The sequence below is a fragment of the Rhinolophus sinicus genome, chromosome 1 (assembly GCF_057876585.1).
Source record: "Rhinolophus sinicus isolate RSI-liver-muscle chromosome 1, RSI-T2T, whole genome shotgun sequence".
NCBI classification, from domain to species: domain Eukaryota; kingdom Metazoa; phylum Chordata; class Mammalia; order Chiroptera; family Rhinolophidae; genus Rhinolophus; species Rhinolophus sinicus.
Genome location: NC_142501.1, coordinates 146,202,350 through 146,225,367, shown reverse-complemented (window position 1 = coordinate 146,225,367; position 23,018 = coordinate 146,202,350). Strand labels below are relative to the sequence as shown.

The 23,018-nt window shown below is 37.8% G+C and overlaps 2 protein-coding genes across 2 annotated transcripts in view; one reads left to right on the top strand and one right to left on the bottom strand.

Moving 5' to 3' along the window:
- IGFBP7 (insulin like growth factor binding protein 7) overlaps positions 1-1,882 on the top strand; it is a 67,144-nt gene extending 65,262 nt beyond the window's left edge. Inside the window, exons 4-5 of the mRNA XM_019740083.3 lie at positions 417-543; positions 1,616-1,882. Coding sequence (XP_019595642.2) covers positions 417-543; positions 1,616-1,635 — 147 coding nt within the window. The 3' untranslated portion in view covers positions 1,636-1,882. The remainder of the gene's footprint in view (positions 1-416; positions 544-1,615) is intronic.
- The window catches only part of POLR2B (RNA polymerase II subunit B), a 43,393-nt gene continuing 22,171 nt past the window's right edge, over positions 1,797-23,018 (bottom strand). The window contains exons 11-25 of the mRNA XM_019740119.3: positions 22,086-22,229; positions 21,699-21,838; positions 21,487-21,598; positions 18,179-18,333; positions 17,224-17,422; positions 16,237-16,405; positions 10,155-10,251; positions 9,073-9,167; positions 7,807-8,057; positions 7,635-7,724; positions 7,263-7,370; positions 6,416-6,529; positions 5,830-5,990; positions 2,524-2,719; positions 1,797-2,066 (exon numbers count right to left, since the gene is read on the bottom strand). Of these exons, the coding sequence (XP_019595678.1) occupies positions 1,977-2,066; positions 2,524-2,719; positions 5,830-5,990; positions 6,416-6,529; positions 7,263-7,370; positions 7,635-7,724; positions 7,807-8,057; positions 9,073-9,167; positions 10,155-10,251; positions 16,237-16,405; positions 17,224-17,422; positions 18,179-18,333; positions 21,487-21,598; positions 21,699-21,838; positions 22,086-22,229 (2,121 nt within the window). The 3' untranslated portion in view covers positions 1,797-1,976. The remainder of the gene's footprint in view (positions 2,067-2,523; positions 2,720-5,829; positions 5,991-6,415; positions 6,530-7,262; positions 7,371-7,634; positions 7,725-7,806; positions 8,058-9,072; positions 9,168-10,154; positions 10,252-16,236; positions 16,406-17,223; positions 17,423-18,178; positions 18,334-21,486; positions 21,599-21,698; positions 21,839-22,085; positions 22,230-23,018) is intronic.

The window sequence follows — 23,018 nt, the reverse complement described above, 5'->3', positions numbered from 1 at the left end:
GACTTCAAAGCAAAATTCTCACGGGGAACTAAATGATCTAAACAGTAATTAATCAATCACTGATTAATAGTTACTTTATTTTACTTGACCTTGGACGGTTGTGGATACTCATGGATAGTATTTAGCTCATGTACCCTATCAAGGTCTCCTTCATACTAATGTATGTACACCTGTCCAGCTTTTAACCTATGCAGTGTGATCAAGCTGCCCATGACACTGCCTCAGTGGGACTCCTCCCGACAGACAAATATGGTGGCTGTCATCCTCCTAGTACAGAACTTGCACTGTTTCTAGCAGTGTCTTTGCTGTGAATCCCCTGGTCATCTTAGGAAACTTATGAAATAATAACCTAATTGAAACCACTGGAAAAAGAGAGGCCCACCATAGAGACACTAAAGACCTTTTTTCTTTCCCAGGTATCTCCTCTCAGTAAGGAAGATGCTGGAGAATACGAGTGCCATGCATCCAATTCCCAAGGACAGGCTTCCGCCTCAGCAAAAATTACAGTGGTTGATGCCTTACACGAAATACCAGTCAATAAAGGTAGGTAGTAAATCTCCCAGCCTTTAAAAATGAACAGTGCATTTGCTTAATGAAAACAGAACCAAATATGAAAGTATCAGACACAGCTCTTAATGCAATACTGTAATGTCAGGAATCTACAAGGACAGGACGTGTGTAATCGAAATGTGGCACACAGGGCTCTGAAAGAACATTTGGATGGCTGGTGGAACGCATTATTATGACTTAGATGCTTTCACCTTCTCTTATACGTGAGACAAAAAACTCAGCATTGACTGGAATAGCTTATATTTCCCATAACTTTCTACTCTACATGGTAGTTTTCCTTGTGTTTCCTTGACTGTTTCATTAAATTCACATTTAAAAGGAAATGATCGTGGGTCCTTCACTTTGAGCTTTTATAAGAAAAAGGCAGAAAGGAAAGTATATTGGCAGTTACCCAACTCTGTTCTGCCTCTGTCCCCGCCATTGTCAAAAGCTTGCCGTTAAGCCCCCTTGCTGGCGGTGCCAGAGTAATGCTATTTTACATTTATTAGTTCTCTTAGACTGAGGTCTGGATTGGCTTTGCCTTAAGCCAGAAATAAGAACAAACTTTATTACCAGTGTTTGTCAAAGCATTCCACTGTGTGGATCATTCAACTGGTATGAAAGGAAGAATTATCAAGTAAAGATGTGTTCAGTCAGATTCTCTTCAGCCAAGATTTGTAACACCAGGCGAGGAAACAAGCATCTGTAGCTAAGAGTTGTGCCTGAGTCTCAGCTCTGCCACTAATTATTCCACTTTAAATTCTGAATGTTAGCTGGGACAAGGGCAAGTTCCTTAGTCCCTCTGGATCTTGACTTGCTCATTTGTGAAATGTGCTCTCCCAGTTCTATAATAAGATCCAGCTCTTATACATAGACCAACAAAATCCCTTTCGTATCTAAAATCGTATAGCTCCAATTCCAAAGCACACTCCACCATATCATTTATACAGCTACTTACATATCCTTTATCCCCACATTTCAACATCATTTATTTGGAAACTACCTGAAAATTAGAATGTCAACCACATCCATATATGTAACTAATTTTGATCTTTTTTTTAAACAGGTGAAGGTGCCGAGCTATAAACCTGCAGAATATATTAGTCTGCATGGGTAAAAATAATCATAGATAACTACAACCACTGTTCTTGCCTAATAACCAGTTTCTTTTCGTCCAGCCCACTAACACTTTAGTTATAATTCACTGGTTTTACATAGTGAAATACAAACTAAAGATAATACATCAAAACTGTCTACAAAAATTTATTGTCTATTTACAGAAGAAAAGCATGCATATCATTAAACAAAACAAATAAAATGCTTTTTCTCACCACGTAGTATATATTTGCATTTTTTTAAAAGCCGTATCATAGAAATAAAAGACCATAGATATGTACAAGTAACTTGTTGAGGATCTTTTAAAAGAGCTAAACACTCATCATCCGAGGTGCAATACTCATAGACATAAGTTCCTGAAACAGCAGTTTGCACGCGTAGGGCATTCGCACCAAAGAAATCTGAAAGAGAAAGGGTAATTAGCAAAGCTGTGTTGAAGCGAGCCCATGTCCCTGCCTTGGTGCCGGAGATGAATGACAAATAGGCTGATAACACTCATCCTGCTACCTTGGCCTTGGGGGTCTTTTTTCCTACCAGGCTTTGGTATTTCACCCTTTCTGCCAGACAAAATCTATAGTCACCCTTCTCAATTAAAAACTTTTTAAAAAACTCAGTTTAAAATTCTTTGTACAAGGCCTTATTACTTCCAAACGATGAACAGCTTAGAGACATTACTACGTTAAAATTTAAACTGATTTTTACAGAAATCCAATTGTCTTTCCTCATTTAAAACTAGAGAGGCATGTTATTCAAAGCTGTGACAATGCCAGTCTGTTCCAGCACACTAAATCTGCCTGGATGATTAGGACGGCACGGTTATAGCCTCAACACATACCAACTGCCAAGGTCTATACACACCTGAGTTTTATTTCGGCAGCCCCTGCATTCATACGTATGTGTCCTGGTGTTAGCGATCGCCATGATCCCACAGAGATTGCACACATGAACCTGATATGGATCTGATGCCTCAAACAATCTTTCCCTTAAAAACTGGGCTGCCCCATGGGCAATCTGACAGTCTCGCTCCATTTCTCCAAAACGCAGGCCACCATCACTGTTAAGGGAAAAAAACATTATTCAGTGTTTGTTTATTGTCAACACCACCTTGACGAATGGCAAAGGTAAAGAATGATATTAGTAAAGACTCTAGTTTTTATACCCTAGTATTCTCTCTACATGTGGGGAGGGGAGACATCTACCAACTATTTAATGTGCTTTAGAAGGTCCCCAAATACAGTAAACAAATTGATTCTCAAGCATAGCACGTAATTTTCCTCATAAAATACAATAAAGCACAGAAACGAATCGCATCATGCTATCATTTGACTTACTAGAATTCAACTCTACACTCAAAAATGAGTAACAAAAAAATTCTATCTAAATAAAGCAGCTTCCCCATGAATGAGTCTCCCAGGCAATCAAGCCTGAAATGAAAAACGCATGTTGGTAAAAGTAATGGAAAGAACAAGTGAATAATCACAGACTTCCCCAGCATGGAAGTCAAATGAAATACATTGCTCAGATGGTGGATGGCGACGGCTTCCTTAACATTCTTTATATACAAAATACATACAATCAATGAGTTTCTAATGACATTATCAAAAAAAATATTGGTCAACTTTGGAGGCTGGTAGACAACCAACTCATTTTGACAACTGGTAAATAAAGGGAAAGAATCGAGCATTTATCCTGCCTTTACTGTATGAACTGTCACCAGATAAGCAGTTTAGGGAACAAAGTTTCTCTCTATGCAAGTATTCCAGATAATAAAGAAAGAAGGAATGATGAAACTAGTCTTAGCAGCTTGCAATCCCTATTAAATTAAGGGCATTAGGTAATGATCATTATTACTAGCTGCTAAAATCATAAAAGCAAGACAACCAGAGAGGGAAGCATACAATACCACCTACAAAGTACTGTGAAAAGAACACAATCCCCTCATCTCATCAAGGCTCTAGATGACCTTTTTACAAGAAAAAAGGACCCACAACACAGGGATGCAATGCTCCAGACTGAGAAACCCTCCAGGACAAACAATCCAGTTTCTTCCACAAATAAACCTTAAGGAAAAAAAAGATGGAGGGCAACCTATAGATTAAAACTTAAAGCGATGTATCAATTAATTGCGAAGCACGAACCGATCCTATTTGTATCATAATTAAAACCAACAAACCTTTTTTAAAATTATGCAGTCGTCAGGGAAATATGAACACTGATGTTTAGTAATATTAAGGAGGTGTTGTAGTTAGTTTTTTTTGTCAATGTTCTACTCCTTTAAAACAGGTCCTGAAAGTACGGTCTGTGGATGCCGTGACGGTGAAAAGTATTTTTATAATAAAACAATACATTTGCTTCTTTCATTTTATCTACATTTGCTCTCATGATTGCAAAAGTCACTGAAAAACACTGCTGGCACCTGAACATAAACTTTACTAGCCATCATGTTTTCCATTGTGAGTAAAGAAAAAGAGTTTTACTTAAGAATGTCATTAAAGGAGCAGGAAAAATTACTAGTTTTATTAAACCCTGACCCTTGAGTACACATCTTTTTAATATATGAAGTAATGGGAAGTTCTCATAAAGCACTTCTGTGGGACACTGAGAATGATGGTCTTGAAGGAAAGCGCTTGCACGATTCTGAACTACTCACTTTTATCAGGAAATATCTTCGTTACTTGAAAAAAGCGGACAGCCGTTTTGTTAATCCACCAACATTAACACCAAGTATGTTAATACAGACTTAAGACTGTTGGCAGACATTTTTTTTGAAAATGAACAAAGTGACCCTTCAAGGTAAACAATTTTAAGTATTTGCTGGAAATGATTAAAAATTTGAGTTTTCAATCAAAAATTAGAATTTTAGAAACCCTCTATTCCAATACTATGGGTTTAATAGCTTCCTAATACTTAAAAGACTTTTCTGATGACATCAGTGGTTATTCACTAATGTGATTTTTTTTGACATAATGAAATATGTCAACATTTAAAAATTTGCATAACTCAGTGAGCCAGTATTTTCCAAATTACAATGCTACAAAATGATGCGTGTGTACGGCACCTTGAGCTGAGATGCCACTGAGCTCCTGGATGGCTCAGTTGGTTGGAGCGCATCCTCTCAACCACAAGGTTGCCGGTTCGACTCCCACAAGGGATGGTAGGCTGTGCCCCCTGCAACTAGCAATGGCAACTGGACCTGGAGCTGAGCTGCGCCCTCCACAACTAAGACTGAAAAGGACAATAACTTGAAGCTGAACGGCACCCTTCACAACTGAGATTGAAATGACAACAAATTGACTTGGAATAAAGTCCTGAAAGTACTCACTGTTCCCCAAAAAAGTCCTGTTCCCCTTCCCCAATAAAATCTTAAAAAAAAAAAAAAAAAATTGCTTTAAAAAAAAAAAAAATGATGCGTGTGTAAAAGATACATTCAAAGTGCAAGACCAATGGATTTTAATATAATAAATATAAATTCACCTATATGGCTTCAGATTCTACATCACAACCTTCTAGAAACTATAACTTGTCATTTTGGTATAGCATGCAAAAAAAACAACCCGAAAAGCTTATTAAAATATTCCTCCCTTTTTCAACCACATACGTATGTGAAGTCAGATTTTCCTTATATACTTAAACATAAGAAATAAAATACTAAAATGGAATGAATGCAGAAGCTGACACAAAAATCCACCTGTCTTCTCGAAAACTAGCTCATTAAAAAGATTTGCAAAATGGTAAACCAGTATCACTCATCTCTAAATTTATTTGGAAAATAAATTTAAGTATTATTATATTATGGGCTTACTACTGTTACTTTTAATAAATATTCTAAACCTGTCTTAATTTCTAATGGGATAAATATCGATACAACTCACAAACAACTGTTTGGGATTCTGGAATCCAGAAATTTTTGAGAACCACTCTTGTAAATATTTCATGAAATATTTATAGAAGGAATTATATGATGTCTGGGTTTTGCTGAAAAATAATCAGGTTGGTGGTAGTGGGGAGATGGATGTAACAAGACTGGCCATGAGTTCATAATTACTGAAGTGGGGTGACAGGTACACGGGGGTTTCATTATACCATTACCTCTATTTTTGTATGTGTTTGACATTTTTCATTAAAAAAGGCTAATCAATAATGATGATAATAGAGCTCCCTTACCGAGATCTACCCTCCATGGGCTGCCTATTAAGGATCTGAATCGGTCCCCGAGCACGAGAATGAATCTTGTCATCCACCATATGCTTCAAACGCTGGTAATAAGTAGGCCCAATGAAAATCTGTGATGTGATTTTTCTACCAGTGAACCCATTATACAGGACCTGAAACAGATACATTTTGAAGCACAGACTGAAAAATATTAAACAAATTCAAAGAATGTATGAGCACATACTGTATGGTTCCATTTATATAAAACTCAAAACCGACAACATTAATCTGTACTGTTAGAAGTCAAGAGAGTGGTTACCTTGGGGTGGGGGTGGGAAGGTAGGTAGTTACCAGAGGGGGACACAAAGGGGGCATCTAAGCATACAAGGATTCTGGTAATTTTCTTCTCAGGATTTGGGTGCCAGTCACACAGGTAGTGTTCACTTTGTGAAAATTCATCAAGCGGTACATTGATGATTTGTGCACATAGTTGAAGTATGTGTTATACTTCAATAAAAGGTTTGATTTTTTAAGATGAAACTACAGACACACAAAAAAGAATACATTTAACAACTTGCTAACGTAAGAGCAGACATACCTCGTTTCCTCGGAGGTGGTAGCCATAATCAGATAGAAGGTTAGAAATCTTCTGCACGTTAACAGCATCATTGAACGGCGTGGCATCACCAATTTCACCCTTGTTAGCTGATACCTTAAAAAAAAAACAGTAAAAGCTGTTTCCTTCTGTCTCCCCTTAAAAGTCTATCAATACAAATATATTAAATTTTAAAAAGTCCTTTCTAGAAAAGATTTTGAACTTTAAAAGTCTATGTCATGGAAAGCTGTACTATCGTAAGGTTCATTTTATGAACATCTTACATGAAATATTTAAAACTAATTTACCTAAAAAATAAAAAATAAATTTTAACCCTCCAAATACGAAGCTATCCATGGGACCAGTTACAGAAAGAATGAGACTCCCAAATACCTCCTATGGCTCAAGGAAAATAACATTTTAATTCCCTAAAACCAAGCCATCCACTTGTTATGCTGTAGCCATTCTACCTTGCCAAGATACTCAAAAACAGAAAACCTCCACTAACATATGCATGCACAGCTGATAATATAGCTATCAAATTAAGTTCACAGTGAACTAGACACCAATGAATTAACTCTATCTATAGAAAAGACCAATCAAAAGGATAATCATATGTATATGTAGAGGTTGGATGAAGTAAATTTTACAAATATTCTAACTGAGCCATAACTTTGCAAATTTTTGCCAAAAAAAAAAAGGCATAATCATAACCAATGTAAAAGCTGGAAAATAAGTATCATACTAGCTTTTTTCAAAAATACCCTGGCTCAAATATGAGAGAATCACCTATCATAATTTTGGAAGGAACATCAGTTTGAAACCCATATTGTTGAAGAAAATCTCTTACCTTCCCTTGAAGACATTCAATCAAGTGACCAATAGTCATACGAGAGGGGATGGCATGGGGATTTATGATGATATCAGGGGTGATACCTTCACAGGTGAAAGGCATATCCTATAAAGGAATTTAAAAAAAAAAAAAAAAAATCTTAAATCCTTTAGCTATGGGACTAGAACTGACCACCCTCCCCCAATCTGAACTTTTCCATGTCCTAAATTTTGTTCAATGTAGTATGGTCATGTACTTATTCAACAATAAAAGTCAAGACTTTACCACCATTGGGCTCTTAAAGCAAATTTTGATTTAATAAAATGTTCAACAAAACTCTGGGTTAGGAGTAAGGGAGATACAAGTTACCTACCTATACACGTTACCTACCTCTTGTCTATATTGAATACCACAAGTACCCTTCTGACCATGTCGACTAGCAAATTTGTCTCCAATCTGAGGAATTCTAACAGAGCGTACCTGAATTCATATATAAAGATAGGTCAGTTACGTTGATCTAGTTTACTTTCTATAAATAGCAATGTGACAAAGCTGTACTCACCCTTATTTTACAAAATTTGTATCCTTCCTGGTTGAGAGTTACCATGACCTGATCCACAATGCCCGTCTCACTAGTTCTGAGAAAAGTGCTACAGTCTCTCTTGGTATAGCGTCTATTAGTGCTCTCCAATTCATCTTCATTTTCAGGCAAAGTGACTGTTTTGCCTATGATAACATCATCTCCTGATACACGAACCCCAGGAGCTATCAAACCATCATCATCCAGCTTATCATAAATGGCATGCCTCATCCCTGCAAGGAACCAGACATGGAATCTTCTGAAATGGTAGTACAATATAGGAAAGTATTTAAATGTCACATAATCCCCCACAAGACGAAAACCAAATAAATAAATCATTTCCAAGTCTGAGAAGTTCACAGAAATCTCTAACACCATGAACCATGTGTACAGTAATATAATGACCTTGTTCTAAATATCACAAGCTATACTGAACTCTGTAAAAAGCACAGGACTGAACACTGGAAAATCAGATTCTCCACTTGGATAAGAGCGTTGTCATTGTCTGATCTCTGCACTACACGAGAAAGACTATGATGCCCTCTACACACATCCTCCCACAGAAATTGTGAATTTTATCTTACATGATCTTAACTCCACCGGACATCAATTCACTACGATATAGAACCACCCCAGGAAATGGAGTAATAAGAAATGCTCCATTTCCTAGGGAAACGAAACACATTTTACTTCATGTAATACTATTAGAAGTCAAAACTGAAGCTGAGATACTCCATTTCCCTGGGATGACATTCCATCCATACTACTATATACGTATTTATTAAGTGTCTGAAAATAACTAGAAAATAAATGTTGAGTATTTTAGAAGAAACAAAGAAATGCTAGGTATCCTCTCATTTATTTGTTAAATGTATACAAATACTGTGACTAGACAAATATTATGGTTATACCACAATGTGAAGAGGAAAAGGAGTCCCCATGCAAATACATAAGCAGAGGAACAGGACACAGTATAAGTGAGAATGGAACTGAGATGTGTCCCATGAAATTATACGACCTCTCTTCCTCAATACAGAATTTACCAGGATAGAACTTACAGCAAGCCCACTCCTAGGCACAAAGACTTCTGGCAAACACACGTTTTCTTAAATATGAGCTTTAAGAATGACAAAAAAAATACTCCCACGTGGCAAAAAAAAAAATGGTGGGGAGGCAAAACCCAGAAAAATTAATTAGGGAACCCAGGTAAGTTAACTCTGAATTACATAAATGTCGGTTCTCACTTACCCTGGCACGTTTCACGTGTAGGCTTCTCAAACACTTCTTCTTGATCAAATCCTTTTTTAGACTCCTGTTCTTTGTACGATCGATAGAAAACAGACCTAAAAACAGGGTTTCTTAGGTAACTTCTATTTTCCTCTAATAACAGGGTTTAGAACATACCAATAAGTTTTACTTAATATTTGGTAAACAACTCAAACCATGAATCTGGGATAAGAGTTAACTGTATTAAGGGTCAGTTAAGTCCTAAAGGCTATTACTACATGGGCCACACATGTAGCATTTCACCCGTAACCTTAACACAACTGGAATTTATGTAAGAACAGGAAGGACCCAAGGTCACTGAGTCCAACCTGCTACCCAAAACAAGAATCCCTTCCATAATTACCCTCAGAGAGGGTCACCCCGAAACTGCTCCAATATTTCAAGTGAAAAGTTTGTGATATTAAAGCTATAATGTCTACCCTCTGATCCTAGTGCTAACCTCTGAAACTACACAGGGGGGAAAAAATCCATCCTCTTCTAAATTCCCGGTTTTTTAACCAATCTTTATATGCCATGGATTTGAAATTTTGCCAATAGAATAATCAAATTGAAGCATAATAAAGATTGAAAACACTGTAACTTTAATAATAGTTATTTATGGGTCCTAAGATTACTGGTTTATTTTTATTTCTTCTTTGGATGTTTCTATATTATCTAACTGCAAACATGTATTTGCTTACAAAGAAAGGGGGGGACTCAAAATACTAGTATCTGAAAATCCTGAGATATAGGTTGCTCAGGACCACCAACCAGGCCTTGTGCTTTCTGGAGTAGATGACACCACACTAAACTCTACACAGGCATCCACACAACAGCAGGAGCCTGCCTGACAGCCACAAAGCTTCATGAATGGAAGCAAAGGATTAAGTATTTTAACAGCAAAATGTGTCTGCTATGAGATCAAAATGTCTTCCAGCCTGACCTTCAAAACCACCAAAAAGTTGGACACACAGAAGTCAAACCTACTTTTAAAAAGTTTTCTTAATTAAAATATTAACATTTCCACTGTAGCTACGTTTTGACAACTTTTATAAATCACTGACCTGAAAAAGCCCCGGTCTACAGCCGAACGATTCATGATAACAGAGTCTTCCTGATTATATCCAGTGTAGGAAGCAATGGCCACGATGGAGTTGATACCTGGGGTGCAATGAAAAGCATAGGTGAAAACATCATCTGGGAAACAAAGAAAAATTGTCTTTCTTCTAAATCAGTTTCATTTCACCATATTTGCCATGTGTTTTCACCACAGTAATTGTTAAAGTCTACTCCTCCTGGAATAGCAATCTGTGAGGGAACTACTTTGATGGCTTAACATTTAACACAAGCAAATTCTAACAGCAGTCATTCCCAGGGTATCTATCCCTTCTTATAACCAGTGATTATATGCACAAGTCACCTCAGATTTATAAAGTGCCTCCCCAAACCAAGTGACAAGATTCTCACAGCAATCCTGTGCCATAAACAAGGTAAGTATTATTATTCTCATTATCAGAAAGAGCTAATTAAATACCTTATCCATGATCCCAAAGTTAAAAGACAATAGGCTGATTTCTGGTTTTAGGTTTGAACCTGGTACTACCTCTTCCCAGCCCTGCTCTGCTCCTAGAGCCTCTCCCTATGCCACCAAAAGAGTGGTATTATCTTCCCCATCACAGTCTTATTTAGTTGCTGCTGCCAAAACTTTTGATGAAACTGTAAAAAAAAAAAATAAGTATTCAAGAAGAAAAAACAGCTGAAAATACACTAGATTACAATGTAAGAAATGATGGTTGAATATGAGTGCAGTTTCACTGAACATAACCCACATATATGTGAATCATCAGATTTTCCAAAATGTGAAAATACACTCAACTCCAAAACTATAGTTAACATAATATCTTGATTTAACTATTTCAAATGTGGAGTAAAAACTTTGAATACAGAATATAAAGGAACCAAAATCTGGATGGTTGAATGTTTTGGTTATCTGAATTCTGAAGTTTGTATTTGTTTCCTTAAAGCCAAATTCAATTTTCAATATACAACCCACCCTTCATAAAAAGACACAGCACTCATTTACTTGTGTTTATGTGCAGCAGAGGTGTAACAGTCTAACAAGGGGCGTGCAGGTGGGCGGTGACTGCTGCTGGCCTGGTTCTGGGACACTGAACACAACAGTCCTCCAAGTCTCTAATTCCCACTAATTCCCAGCCCAAGGCAAGAACAGATGTGGAGAGAGATACGTGCAACGGGCAGGCCCTCCTCCCTGGCAGCTACATTCGCCCCTTAAAAGTTCTGGCCGCTGTGCCACAGAAAGCTTTCCACCAGCGATTTTAAACACACTGGCCTGAGGTAGCTGATTCCAGAGTTTGTTTATAACATGAATTCATTCACAACATTTGAAAAAGTAAATTCACCCAAAGCTTAGACTTCAAACTTTTCTTGAAAAATCAGAGTTGGCATCACAGGGTGTAGATATACACATCACAACCACAGCTGAAGCTGAACCCATTCACCAACTACTCACCAATTCGGCCTAACCCTGTAGGAATCTGAGATTACAAACCCTGCTTAACAGATAACACCAAAGTCTTGTGCTAAATATAACCTTGACTGCTAAGGAAGAAGGATCTCAGACAGAACTAAGGGCATTTGTTCCTCCGAGCGCCTTGATGGGTTGGGAGCAGAAGCAGCTAAAATGCTCTGCTTGGGGAGGAAGGTGAGTGAAATTCTCCACGGGAAGGGCAGTGCCAGGAAAGTGGAGCCCTTCCTGAAAAGGGCCAGAACTAAGTTAGTAAGTAGCAGGCAGCCAACAAGGTCTTCAGAGATCAGGAAAGTCAAATAGTCTCTCCTCAGGTGTTAAATGAAAACTCTTAAAATCTAAATGCTTCCCGCTAAGAACTCTTTAGTTAACATTCACACTAGTCACCATCGTTCTGCGTGGATTCTTTGGGAGAAGTAGAAGAATTTAGATTTCACACACAGTCAAGCAGCGTAATGCAGAGAAAGTTCGTAAAGATGCAGGATTCTGAAGGCAAGGGGGACTGAAAAAAATTGAAAATTTGCAGAAAACTCAGGGTTTGGGAACGTGAGGGGATGCCATGACTGCGAAGCCAGCAGTGGGAGTATGTGGTATGTGGGAGACATGGCACAGGTTCCCCAGCGTGTGCTCGTTTCCATGGGCACCGCCTATGCCCCCACTCTTCTCAGGAGCGTAGCCTACAGGTGCTCGACGGTCCTGGCTCTTGTGAGGTTTTTCCTGCCTCCTGTGTGACAGTCCCTGATGGCCCACGTGTGCTACGTCTCCTATAGGCCAGGGGCAACCTCCTCCACCCTGTAAGTTTTATCCACGGTATCTAGGCATGTATGAGACCAGCCAAATTCAGCTAAAGATAGTAACTTCTGAATTCTTTCTAACATTGTTTTCTTAGCTTAAAAGTCCAAAATCAAGAAGCAAGGCAGTGAAGAGGAAAGAGCACAAGAAAGGGAGACGGGGACAAGGCCTGCATCTGGTCAAACAGGAAATAAACAGACGAGTTTAAATTCTGGATTGATTTATTTCTTACGTTGTGTAACTTTAGGCAAAGAACCTTTCTGATTTTGTCTCCACATTTGTAAAACACTATTACTAATCAGCTAACATTTATTCCTCTCTTACTAATTGCTAGGTTCTAAGCCATGAGTCTTAAGTGGATTTAACCATTTAATCATCTCAAAAAGCTTTAAGAGGTAGGTACTATTATTTATTCTCATTTTGCAGGTGAAGAAACATTAAAAAGCTTTTACGATGCTTAGAAATAACGTGTAAAAGCGCCTTGGATGGTGTTTCACACAAACTGAACGCTCAGTAAATATTAGTAACTTTGTTAAAAATATCTGTCAGCTCGAGGACTATCAACCTGTGAATAATCTAGGATTACAACCCACCTGTCGGCCAGGTGCAAACCCTTCCTGCCACTTTGTCCTCAAACACTTCAAGCCCCAGCTCAGCACTGAGGAGGCCGACGGCCGGACACACTAAGTCAAGGCAAATTCGCGTCGCAAGGATCTTTGCTCCCAGAAGATGTCAACAAAGGTAACAGTACTCTACAGACACAGGAATGGTACTCATCACAAAGAAACTCCTCGAGATAAACTGATTCGCCCCTTCCCTTGGGCAGCGCTCAGAATTTAGCCAATGCAGCTGGTGCGCGGGCAGGGCCAGGGCCACTAATTCCGCTGGGTGGTCAGGAGACTGACTGCATCAACCGACTCGGCAAAAAAGTCAATCTATTGAGGACAATGGGAGCCAGATTTCTCACTAGCAGAAAATGGAGTTTAAAATACACACTGCGGGGCTGCGCTGGGATGGGAGACACTGCTGTGAACTCACGGTTCTTTAACAGATGGAGGTGTTTCCCTAGCTCTGTCAGCTGAGAGGACCCAGATGACTCTCGAATAGCAAGGCTCATACCTAGCACCCGGATTTGGGTTTCTACACGCTCTCATTCACTCAAAGGAGAAATGGTTGAGTTCAGATTTAGGGCAAGGAAAGCACAAGAGGAGGCCAAATGTAAGGAAGTATTTAAAGAATGATGAGGACCTATCAGGAGTCATCTTAAAAGTGCTCCAACTGGAAAATCTGGAACAACTGCAGCATCCAAATGGAAGAAATGATTGAATCAGAAAATCACCATCTGGCAACCATCATCACGGTAAACTAATGGCTGAAAGTTTGACAAGGAACAGGAAATCTCATTGTCTCAAAGCACCTCCTCATAAGACTTTTTCCTTAGTAATAAGTACAAAATTCTTATAATTAACCAAAAGTGGAGAAACCTGACAGACACCATCTTAATCACATAAAAGCTAAAATAACAGCACGTGCCTCCTGATATGACGCACTGAGAGTACAGCATCACGTCTATGCTAGTTCTGTCAAAAATGCATAACCTGAATACAACCATGGGAAAAAGCAGTCAAACTCAATTTCAGAGACAATGTACAAAGTAACTTGCCTGGACTCTTCAAAAACATACAGGTCATGAGAGACAGGAAAGACTAAGGAACTGTTCCAGATTAAGGAAACTAAGGAGATAAACAACTAAATGAAACACGTTATCCTGGATTAGATCCTACATCCCCCAAAAAACACATTATGAAGACAACTGGCAAAATTCGAATTGGGGACTTCTGACTAAGATGGGTATCAGTGTGATTAACCTCCTGATTCTGATGGTTGTCCTGTGGCGAACGTCCTTGTTTTTAGGAAACAGACACTGAAGAATTAAAGACCGATGTGGCTTCATGTCCGCAACTTACTCTCAAATGGTTCAGGAAAAAGAAAGGGAAAGAATAAGGCAAATGTGGTAAAATGTAAACCAGGTAATCTGGGTGAAGAGTATATAGGAGTTCTTTGTACTAGTCTTACAACTTTTCCCTAAGTTTGAAATTATCTCAAAATAAAATTTTAAAGTAGGTAACATGATTAAGGCTTGAAACAGTAACAGAACTGGAAGGAATGTCGTCCCTACCAGCCATGCCCTCACACTTCGTATCAGTATCAAAGGGGCATTTTATTTCAAATCCGATCATTCAGTTTTATTTCTTTTCTTTTCTAGCCATAAAGGAACCAATATCTAAATGTTGAAGAAAACAAAGCACTGTAAGCATAGCAAAAGATACGAGCATACTGTAGACAACCTAATAGATTTTGTTTTTATAGACAAGAGTAACCCCTTGTGGAGGACTTTGAAAATAAATCATTCTAACCTGTGAGAATTTGTTATCAAAATGTTAGGTCCCCTATTATAGTTTATAATTTAAAGCCACTACTTACGAGGCGAACTTTACTAAATAATGTTACTCACCATGAAAGCCAAAATTCTGTTAATAATACAGTTAAGACAATTATGCCAAAGAACTATGCTGTCTCCTTTAATATTCACCTCTCATACCCTTCACACTTCTCTGCGCCGTTTTACCTGCTGTCCCGCCAACTTGAGAATCTCCTCCTGCAAACTCCTGAGTCTCCTCATCAGCTCCGTCTCATATCCTTCTCCTGATTTCTTTTCCTGGTGCCTCAAGTTCTATCTGCTCTGGCTTTACTGTCACTCTGAATTTTCCCTTAGCAATTTCATAGTAACCTATAATTACCATTAACATACCAAAAACGTCACTGCTCTAGATTTGACATTCTTTCAAACCATGTTTGCAACTCACTATTGAAAGACTATTTCTTAGATGTTCTGGGCAGCAACTCAAAATCAACATGTTGAAAGCTGAATTTATCTTACCTCTAAAACCTAATTCTTTTTCTAAGTGTTCCCAAACTTGCTAAGAGTGCTTCTCTCTTCTTGATCACCCAAGCCAGAAACACCAATAATATTTCCAATTCCTTTCTTCCCTCTCTTCATCGTTCCACATCCCATCAGTCATCAAATCCTATTAAGTGTATTCCAACAGGTATCTCATCCCTTACTTTTTCATTTCTCTTTTTTTAGAACTTAGAAAGGCGACAGCAGAGAGGTTCACTTTTTCATTTCTTTAGGACCTTACCATTTCTCACTTAGACCACCGCAAAAAGGTCTAAATTATCTCCCTACTAACATCTCATCTGACTCTAATCTTCCCCCTACACAACTGCCAAAATGATACTCCTAAAGTAAATTTCTAATTATAGTACTTAGAATGCTGAATGTTCTACGTTCTCAAAATGACATTCAAACTGCTCCCCTCCACACTGTGAGACCGAGCTTCACTCCCAGGCATTTACACTCCAGCCATGCTAACCTGACGCGATTACTGACTGCTCCCATGTCTCGTGCATTCATACATCTAGGCCCTTGTTCAAACCATCTCTCAAATTCAAATACCCTTTCATCAACTTTAGTCTAAAATGCTACCTCCCCCATGAAGCTGGCTCTGGACTTCCAACAGGAATCAATCATTTCGTTCATTCTGTGCTTCCAAAGGAACCTGTACATAACACTTTCCACATATCTTCCTTTTCATTTAATTGTGATCATGTTTCCCATCACATTATAAATTCCATGAAAATAGAGAGACTGTGACGTATGCATTATATTAACCTTCCTAAGTAACCAGAAAAGTGCCTTAAGCATAGAGATTATCTTAAAAAATGTAAAACAAAACTGAACATACCCGCTGGCAGCTCTCTGAATCGTAGATATTCCATAGACCGTGTAGTCACAAGTGGTTTTTGAGGATAATAGAGAACATGGGCCAATGTATCCATACGAACATGGAAATTGGTGATATAAACTCCCATGGCCTGCTTACCCATAGCAGACTGGTATGTGTTTCTAGGGGACTAAAGACAGAAATGAAAAGCAAATTCAATGAAAATTATTTCTAAAGGAATATACTCTACAGGGTACTACAATAAATCAGAAATATGGTAGGTAAAGTTTGTGGGTTTTTTTTTCTGAAAGGTAAGTGTTAACATTTGGAATAACCAATTATGGCTCTTAACAGTGAAACACAAGAATAAGCATGTTAGGGCCGGTCCGGTGGCTCAGGCGGTTAGAGCTCCATGCTCCTAACTCCAAAGGCTGCCGGTTCGATTCCCTCATGGGCCAGTGGGCTCTCAACCACAAGGTTGCCAGTTCAACTCCTCGAGTCCCACAAGGGATGGTGGGCTCTGCCCCCTGCAACTGAGATTGAACACGGCACCTTGAGCTGAGCTGCCTCTGGGATGGCTCAGTTGGTTGGAGCGTGTCCTCTCAACCACAAGGTTGCCAGTTCAACTCCCACAAGGGACGGTGGGCTGTGCCCCCTGCAACTAGAAAATGGCAACTGGACCTGGAGCTGAGCTGCGCCCTCCACAACTAAGACTGAAAGGACAACAACTTGAAGCTGAATGGCACCCTCCACAACTAAGATTGAAAGGACAATTTGACTTGGAAAAAAGTCCTGGAAGTACACACTGTTCCCCAATAAAGTCCTGTTCCCCTTCCCCAATAAAATCTTTAAAAAAAAAAAAAAAAAATAAGCATGTTAAATGCGGATTCTGCAGGAGTTCGGTCTTTTCATTAAAAGGCTTCTCTTTAAAAACTGTAGACTAACCTCTAACTTTTATTCTACTTCCCTGAATTCCTCACAAATCAGAAGTTCAAAACAGCTACCAACCTGGTTATGATCAGGAAAGGGAATAATAGATGCACAGACACCAAGAATCATGGATGGATGAATCTCGCAGTGTGTGTATGTGGAACAATAAGCTACTTCCTTCTCCTGTAAATCATCTGGAGTCATTGCAAGCATCACTGTTTCTTCCTCTAGAGTATCAATATATTCCACTACCCCGCTGGCCACAAGATCCTGCCAACTAAAAAAGAAGAATTCACTTAATTTTCTCATTTCCTAAACTATTTTAACTAGCCACCCTACTTAATAAAGAACATTACTGTATCTATTGTACTGATATAGAAAGAGTTCCAAAACAGGCATTATTATTGTTAACAGTGGCAAAAAAGCAAGCTGCTGAACATAACTGTTATTAGTTTGTTTTGCTTTGTTCTAAAGAAACTACTTGTGGGGCAGGGGGTGAATATATAAATGCACAGAATAAGGTCTGGAGGAATATATACCCAATTGTTAACAGTATTTACTTTTAAAGAGGACAGTATGAATTGGGGGCTATTATATATTTGTATTACATATATCGCTTGAATTTTTTTTACAATTAAATTATATATACATTCATAAATTATTAAAAATAAATTTTAAAGCAGGTTCACCTTTTTTATTAAATATTTTATTTATTATATTGTTCAGATTATATTATATGCTATATATATATTACTTATTATTACTGGACTTGAACATGTCATAAAGACTTTCATGCTTAAACAAAACCCTATACATCCCTTACTTGATAATAAAAATTAAGAAAAACAAATGTTACTGCTAATAAGTACAGACCTTCTTTTGGGGGCGATGAATTTGTTCTGGAATTAGATAGTAACGATGGTTGCACAATCTTGTGAAACTACTAAAAAACACTGAATTGTATAGTTTAAAAGCATTAATTTTATGGTATGTGAATTATGTCTCAATTTTTTTTCTCACTGCATGTACTTACCTGTAGTTGTTATATTCTCTCTCTTTTAATTGATCGATATGTCTCTTCTTCAAAAGTAGCTTTTGTTTTTCCACAATCAAAAGTGGTCTACAAATACGGCCTGCATCTGTATAGATCCGAATCTCCCTCTCTCGAATGTCTCTGATCATAGACACCTAGAAATAAAAAGACATGAACTTTTATTTTCTCTCTATCATTAAGGCTTAGCTAAAAATACAATAAAATGCCTAATAAATTTCTGAAGCACCCAACTGCCAAATAAAATGGACAAATCTTAGTTTATCATAGTTCAATATACTAAAAACCTAGGTATAATTTAAAATTTATAAAGAATAAATATCTAACTTTGGTAATTATAGAGCTGGACAGTATCTGGTAATAATGCAAGGTAAAGTAAACATATATTTTTGGTATCACAAACACTGGTAAATGATAATTTCTTATTTTGCTTCTTTGATAATCACATATACTTCACTCTATAACCAGCCCTATTTCACTTTGCCTTTGATCATACTTTCCCAGTAATAAGCCTGACTTGTCATACTCACCTATCAAATGGCTTACAGGCTAGCTGTCCACTACAGTGGTCCCTAGCCACATGTCACTACTAGGCACTTCAATTGCGGCCATTCTGAACTGAGATATTCTGTAAGTATAAACTACACACTGGATTTCAAAGATAGTACCAGGAAAAACAAATACTGTAAAATTTTTCGTTAATATTTATATTGATTATATGTTGAAATAGTAATATTTTGGATGTATCGAGTGAAATAAAATATATTATCAAAATTATTTTCACCTGTGTTTTACTTTTTTAGTAAGGCTACTAGAAAAATTTAAATTGCATATATAGTTCACATATTTCTAATGGACAGTGCTAAAAAATATATTCCCAGAAAATAACAAAAATATTTTGGGAAATTTTGCAATAAAGAACATAATAATTATTAAAAGCACTGCAGAACCTGAAGTACCTATATATAAAGAAATAAGTAAAAAAGGAAATAAGAATTTCAAGTGAATTTTCTAGATCTAATATATAATCCTGGAAGTCAACTATGAAATGACTTGCCAATGAGTTGGGAAATGGAAAAATAGATTGGTATTTCTCCACGAAAGTATTTTTAAAAAAATGAAATCTTATCTGGATACTTCTATTAAAGAAAATATTGGGTTTATTTAGGAAAGGAAAAGATTTGGATTACTCAGTTTAAAAACAATAGACAATCATAAAAGCTTTATCAAAAACACCACGTTCTCCAAAACTAAAGAGTCAAAGCCAAGAACAAGAAAATTTTCCTCGTTCTTAGCCCACTTCCTGTCCTTGGGAAACAAGCTGAGCAGAAACACTGTGTCTGTGAGCAAAAACACCCTGACGGGCATCCTCGAGTCCAAGAAAAGACAATGCTTTCAAAGGCATTCCCTTGAATCTTTAGAGAATTCCTAATAGAATACAGCTCTATTATCTTAACAAGAGGACACAGATTGAGCTGTTGTCTCCTCAAAGGCCAAACAGTACCTTGTGTTCCAAAGGAAACAGGTGTTCTTTAGTAGTCTAGACAGGACTAGTGACAGGAAAGCTAACACGTCCAACAGAAAACTAAAGTTAGAAATGGGTAAAACGAGAACCTCTGGTTATCAGAAATTATGAAGGAAAAGTACTACATTCCTGAAACATACAATTCTCCCACGTACAGGCTCCTAACATCTCTCTCCAATAAACTGTCCAATCCAAGGACACAGGTCCATTTATAATGTTCAACAAACACTCAATATCTACTCTATGTCAGGCACCATGCTCAGAGCTGAAAATGCAGTCTGAGGAGACATGTTCCCTGTCTCTGAGGAGCTGCTCATGTAGTGAGGCAGGCAAATCAATCAACAGTTACTATCTAGTACAAATATTCTATCAGAAGTATTTAAGTAAATATGCCACCAGTAGTTACTATAGTCACAGAGATCTACATAAGGGGGTCAGTGAACAGCCTACAGGCCAAATCTGCCCTCATCTGCCATTTGTTTTTGTAAATTAAGTTTTATTGGTTCTCATATTGTCCATAGCGGCTTTTCATTACAACAGCAAGGATGAACACGCAACAGACACTGTATGGTAAACAAAGCCTAAAATATTTAATATCAGGCCTTTACAGAAAATGTTTGCCAACCTCTGATCCAAATCAAATGGGGGGGGGGGGGAAGAGTTGTCAAGTAAGGTATCCTGAAGGAGATGAGAGTTACTATTTTTGCAGAATAAGTGAGATTTACCTGAAAAAAGTAATAAACACACCCTTCTCCCTACTGTCTGTCTTTGAGGAGGCATGAGGGACAGCAAGCACAAATATTTCAGGTTAGAGAATGAGCCCATGGAAAAGTAAACAGGCTTAAAACAGTATGAAGAATTTAACTTTTCCTTAGAGAGCACAGAAAAGCTGAAGAAGACTCTCAGCAGAAAAATATGGCATTGACGAAGTTCTTAGTCATAAAAAGTATAGCCAGTTTTGGTTCTTAGGCTTTCTCTTAGCCCTGCCTGCCCTCAAGTGAAGTCATGCTCTTCCTGCCTTCACGCTGTGAATACGCCTGGGCCCAAACCCAGGGCCTGCCTGCTAAAGGAAGGCCTGGAGCAACCAAACTCTCTCTGCTTTGCTAGGTAGAAAGGAGGCCGGTTACTGGCTTAAGTGTATTACAGTTTCCCTCCAAATCCACTTTTACCTAGACAGACCCCAAGGGTAGATGTGGGGGAATCAAAGCCTGAGCCCTGTCCCTTAAGACAGTACACTAAAAGCAAAAGCCCTATTTTGGGGAATAAATTTTATATTACATTAAAATACCATACTATATTTTAATGATTAAAATAAATCCATCCTTATCTCAAAGCATTTCAATATCCATGTAACTATAACAGCATCTATTAGAGATGTATCACAGCTTATGAATGAACCTCTGGATTCAGACAAAGAATCAGAGATGATCGTTCCCTTTTTAAAGGTATTGTCAGCTTCACAAAAAGATCCTCAAAAGAATTCCTATTACTTTGAAATATAATTTGAGTTCTAAAATATAATTTCGTAACTTAAATTACATGTCAAATTTTTAGAAGTATACATCTAAAGCAGTAAAGCAAGCAATAGTTTATACTAATTGAATTTAGCTCAAAACATCACCTAGACTTTTGACAGTATACTTTACAACTTAAGGGAAACCAATTAAAGAAAGATGCCAATGGAAAGACAACTTTCTCTAGTCTTCTTACTCCTTGTTCAGAAATCCCACAGGTCATACCCTCTTAGTTAATTAAAGACTCTTACTTCAGACACAATGATGTCCATCTGACGCCGCAATTTCCTTAGAGTGTTCATGAGTTGTTCAGGATCTTTATGTATTCCAACCCAGCAGCCATTAACAAAAATCTTGGTTGCACTAAAATACAAAAACCCAAAGCATTTTGGACTTAGTTACCCTATACTAAGCTATAACAAAAGATTAAAAATAGCTTTTAGAAAATTGCTTCTATACACACTCAGCAATAGCTGCAGGAGAAATTTCTTCTAAATTTTCCATACTCCACTCTTCTAAAAATTCCAGAATTGGAGAAGGTTGAGATCCAACTGAAATATAAGCCATCAAAGCTAAATTCTTCACGAGTCCTACAGCATGGCCCTTGGAATAAAAAACAAAGTATTATTCATACTGATTTAACATGCCTTATCAAAATTCTCTTCCATAAACATTTTTCTTTCAATTTGATCTTAGAATTTACTCTTACTTTCTAAGAACAAAATTATAAATTGTATCTTCATTCTAAACCACACTGCATAGTTAAATAAAAATTCAATTCTGAAAGTAATTATATCCTACGTAATTACTGGCAAACTTTTTGTTCTGAACATAAATTCTAATGCATTACCTCTGGGGTCTCAGCAGGACACACCATTCCCCACAATGTATTATGCAACTGTCTCGGTTTTGCTAGCTTGCCATCTCTACCGATAGGAGAATTTAAACGACGCAGGTGAGAAAGAGTAGATGCAAAAGTCAGGCGGTTTAATACCTAGAAAACAATGGCAAATCTTTAAAGTCTAGGCATTTCTGTTACTCACAATATCGCATTTTTGGCAAATACTAGAATGAGGCAAAGTCACATGTTTACATTTAATCCAGTGAGTGTTAAACTGTTCCCATCCCCACTTTCTCCATCTTTTCCCCGGATAATCTTGTTCACTTCCAAAACTTCCATAACTTAACTATCCCTTACAACAGGGACAGCAAATACGTGATGTACAGGTCTAACATACACACCACTGTTTTCTTTATGGTCTGTCTCCAATCACTAGGACATTGGTTGCAAGGGTGGGGATTTTTCATTTCTTTGTTTTGTTCTCTGTTGCATCCCAGTACCCAGAACAGTACTTGGATACATCGGCATTCAGTACGTGTTAAATGCTACCAACTCACATTCCTCTGACCACAGCAGACATCACTAATCCAACGCAGTACTTTTTCCAAGCTGAGGCCTTTGAATCCAACAAGGATATTCAATACTTACAGGATATTAGGCAAGGTAATACTTATAAGTAAGGTTAACATTAAGAGATATAAAGCAAGCAACACCAGCTCAATATACCTGATAACAAATCACCATCTTCCCCAGGCCTACAACAATCCACACCTCCATCCTCTTCCGAGTCTCCTGTCATGGCTAATGGCATCACTGTCCCCTTAATATCCCAATCCGGAAATTTCAAAGTTGTTTCTGCCTCTGACTTCCTCCTTTCACACATCAATAAACATATCCTGTCAATTCTATTTTCAAATTTTCTCAAAAATCCCACCCCCTCCA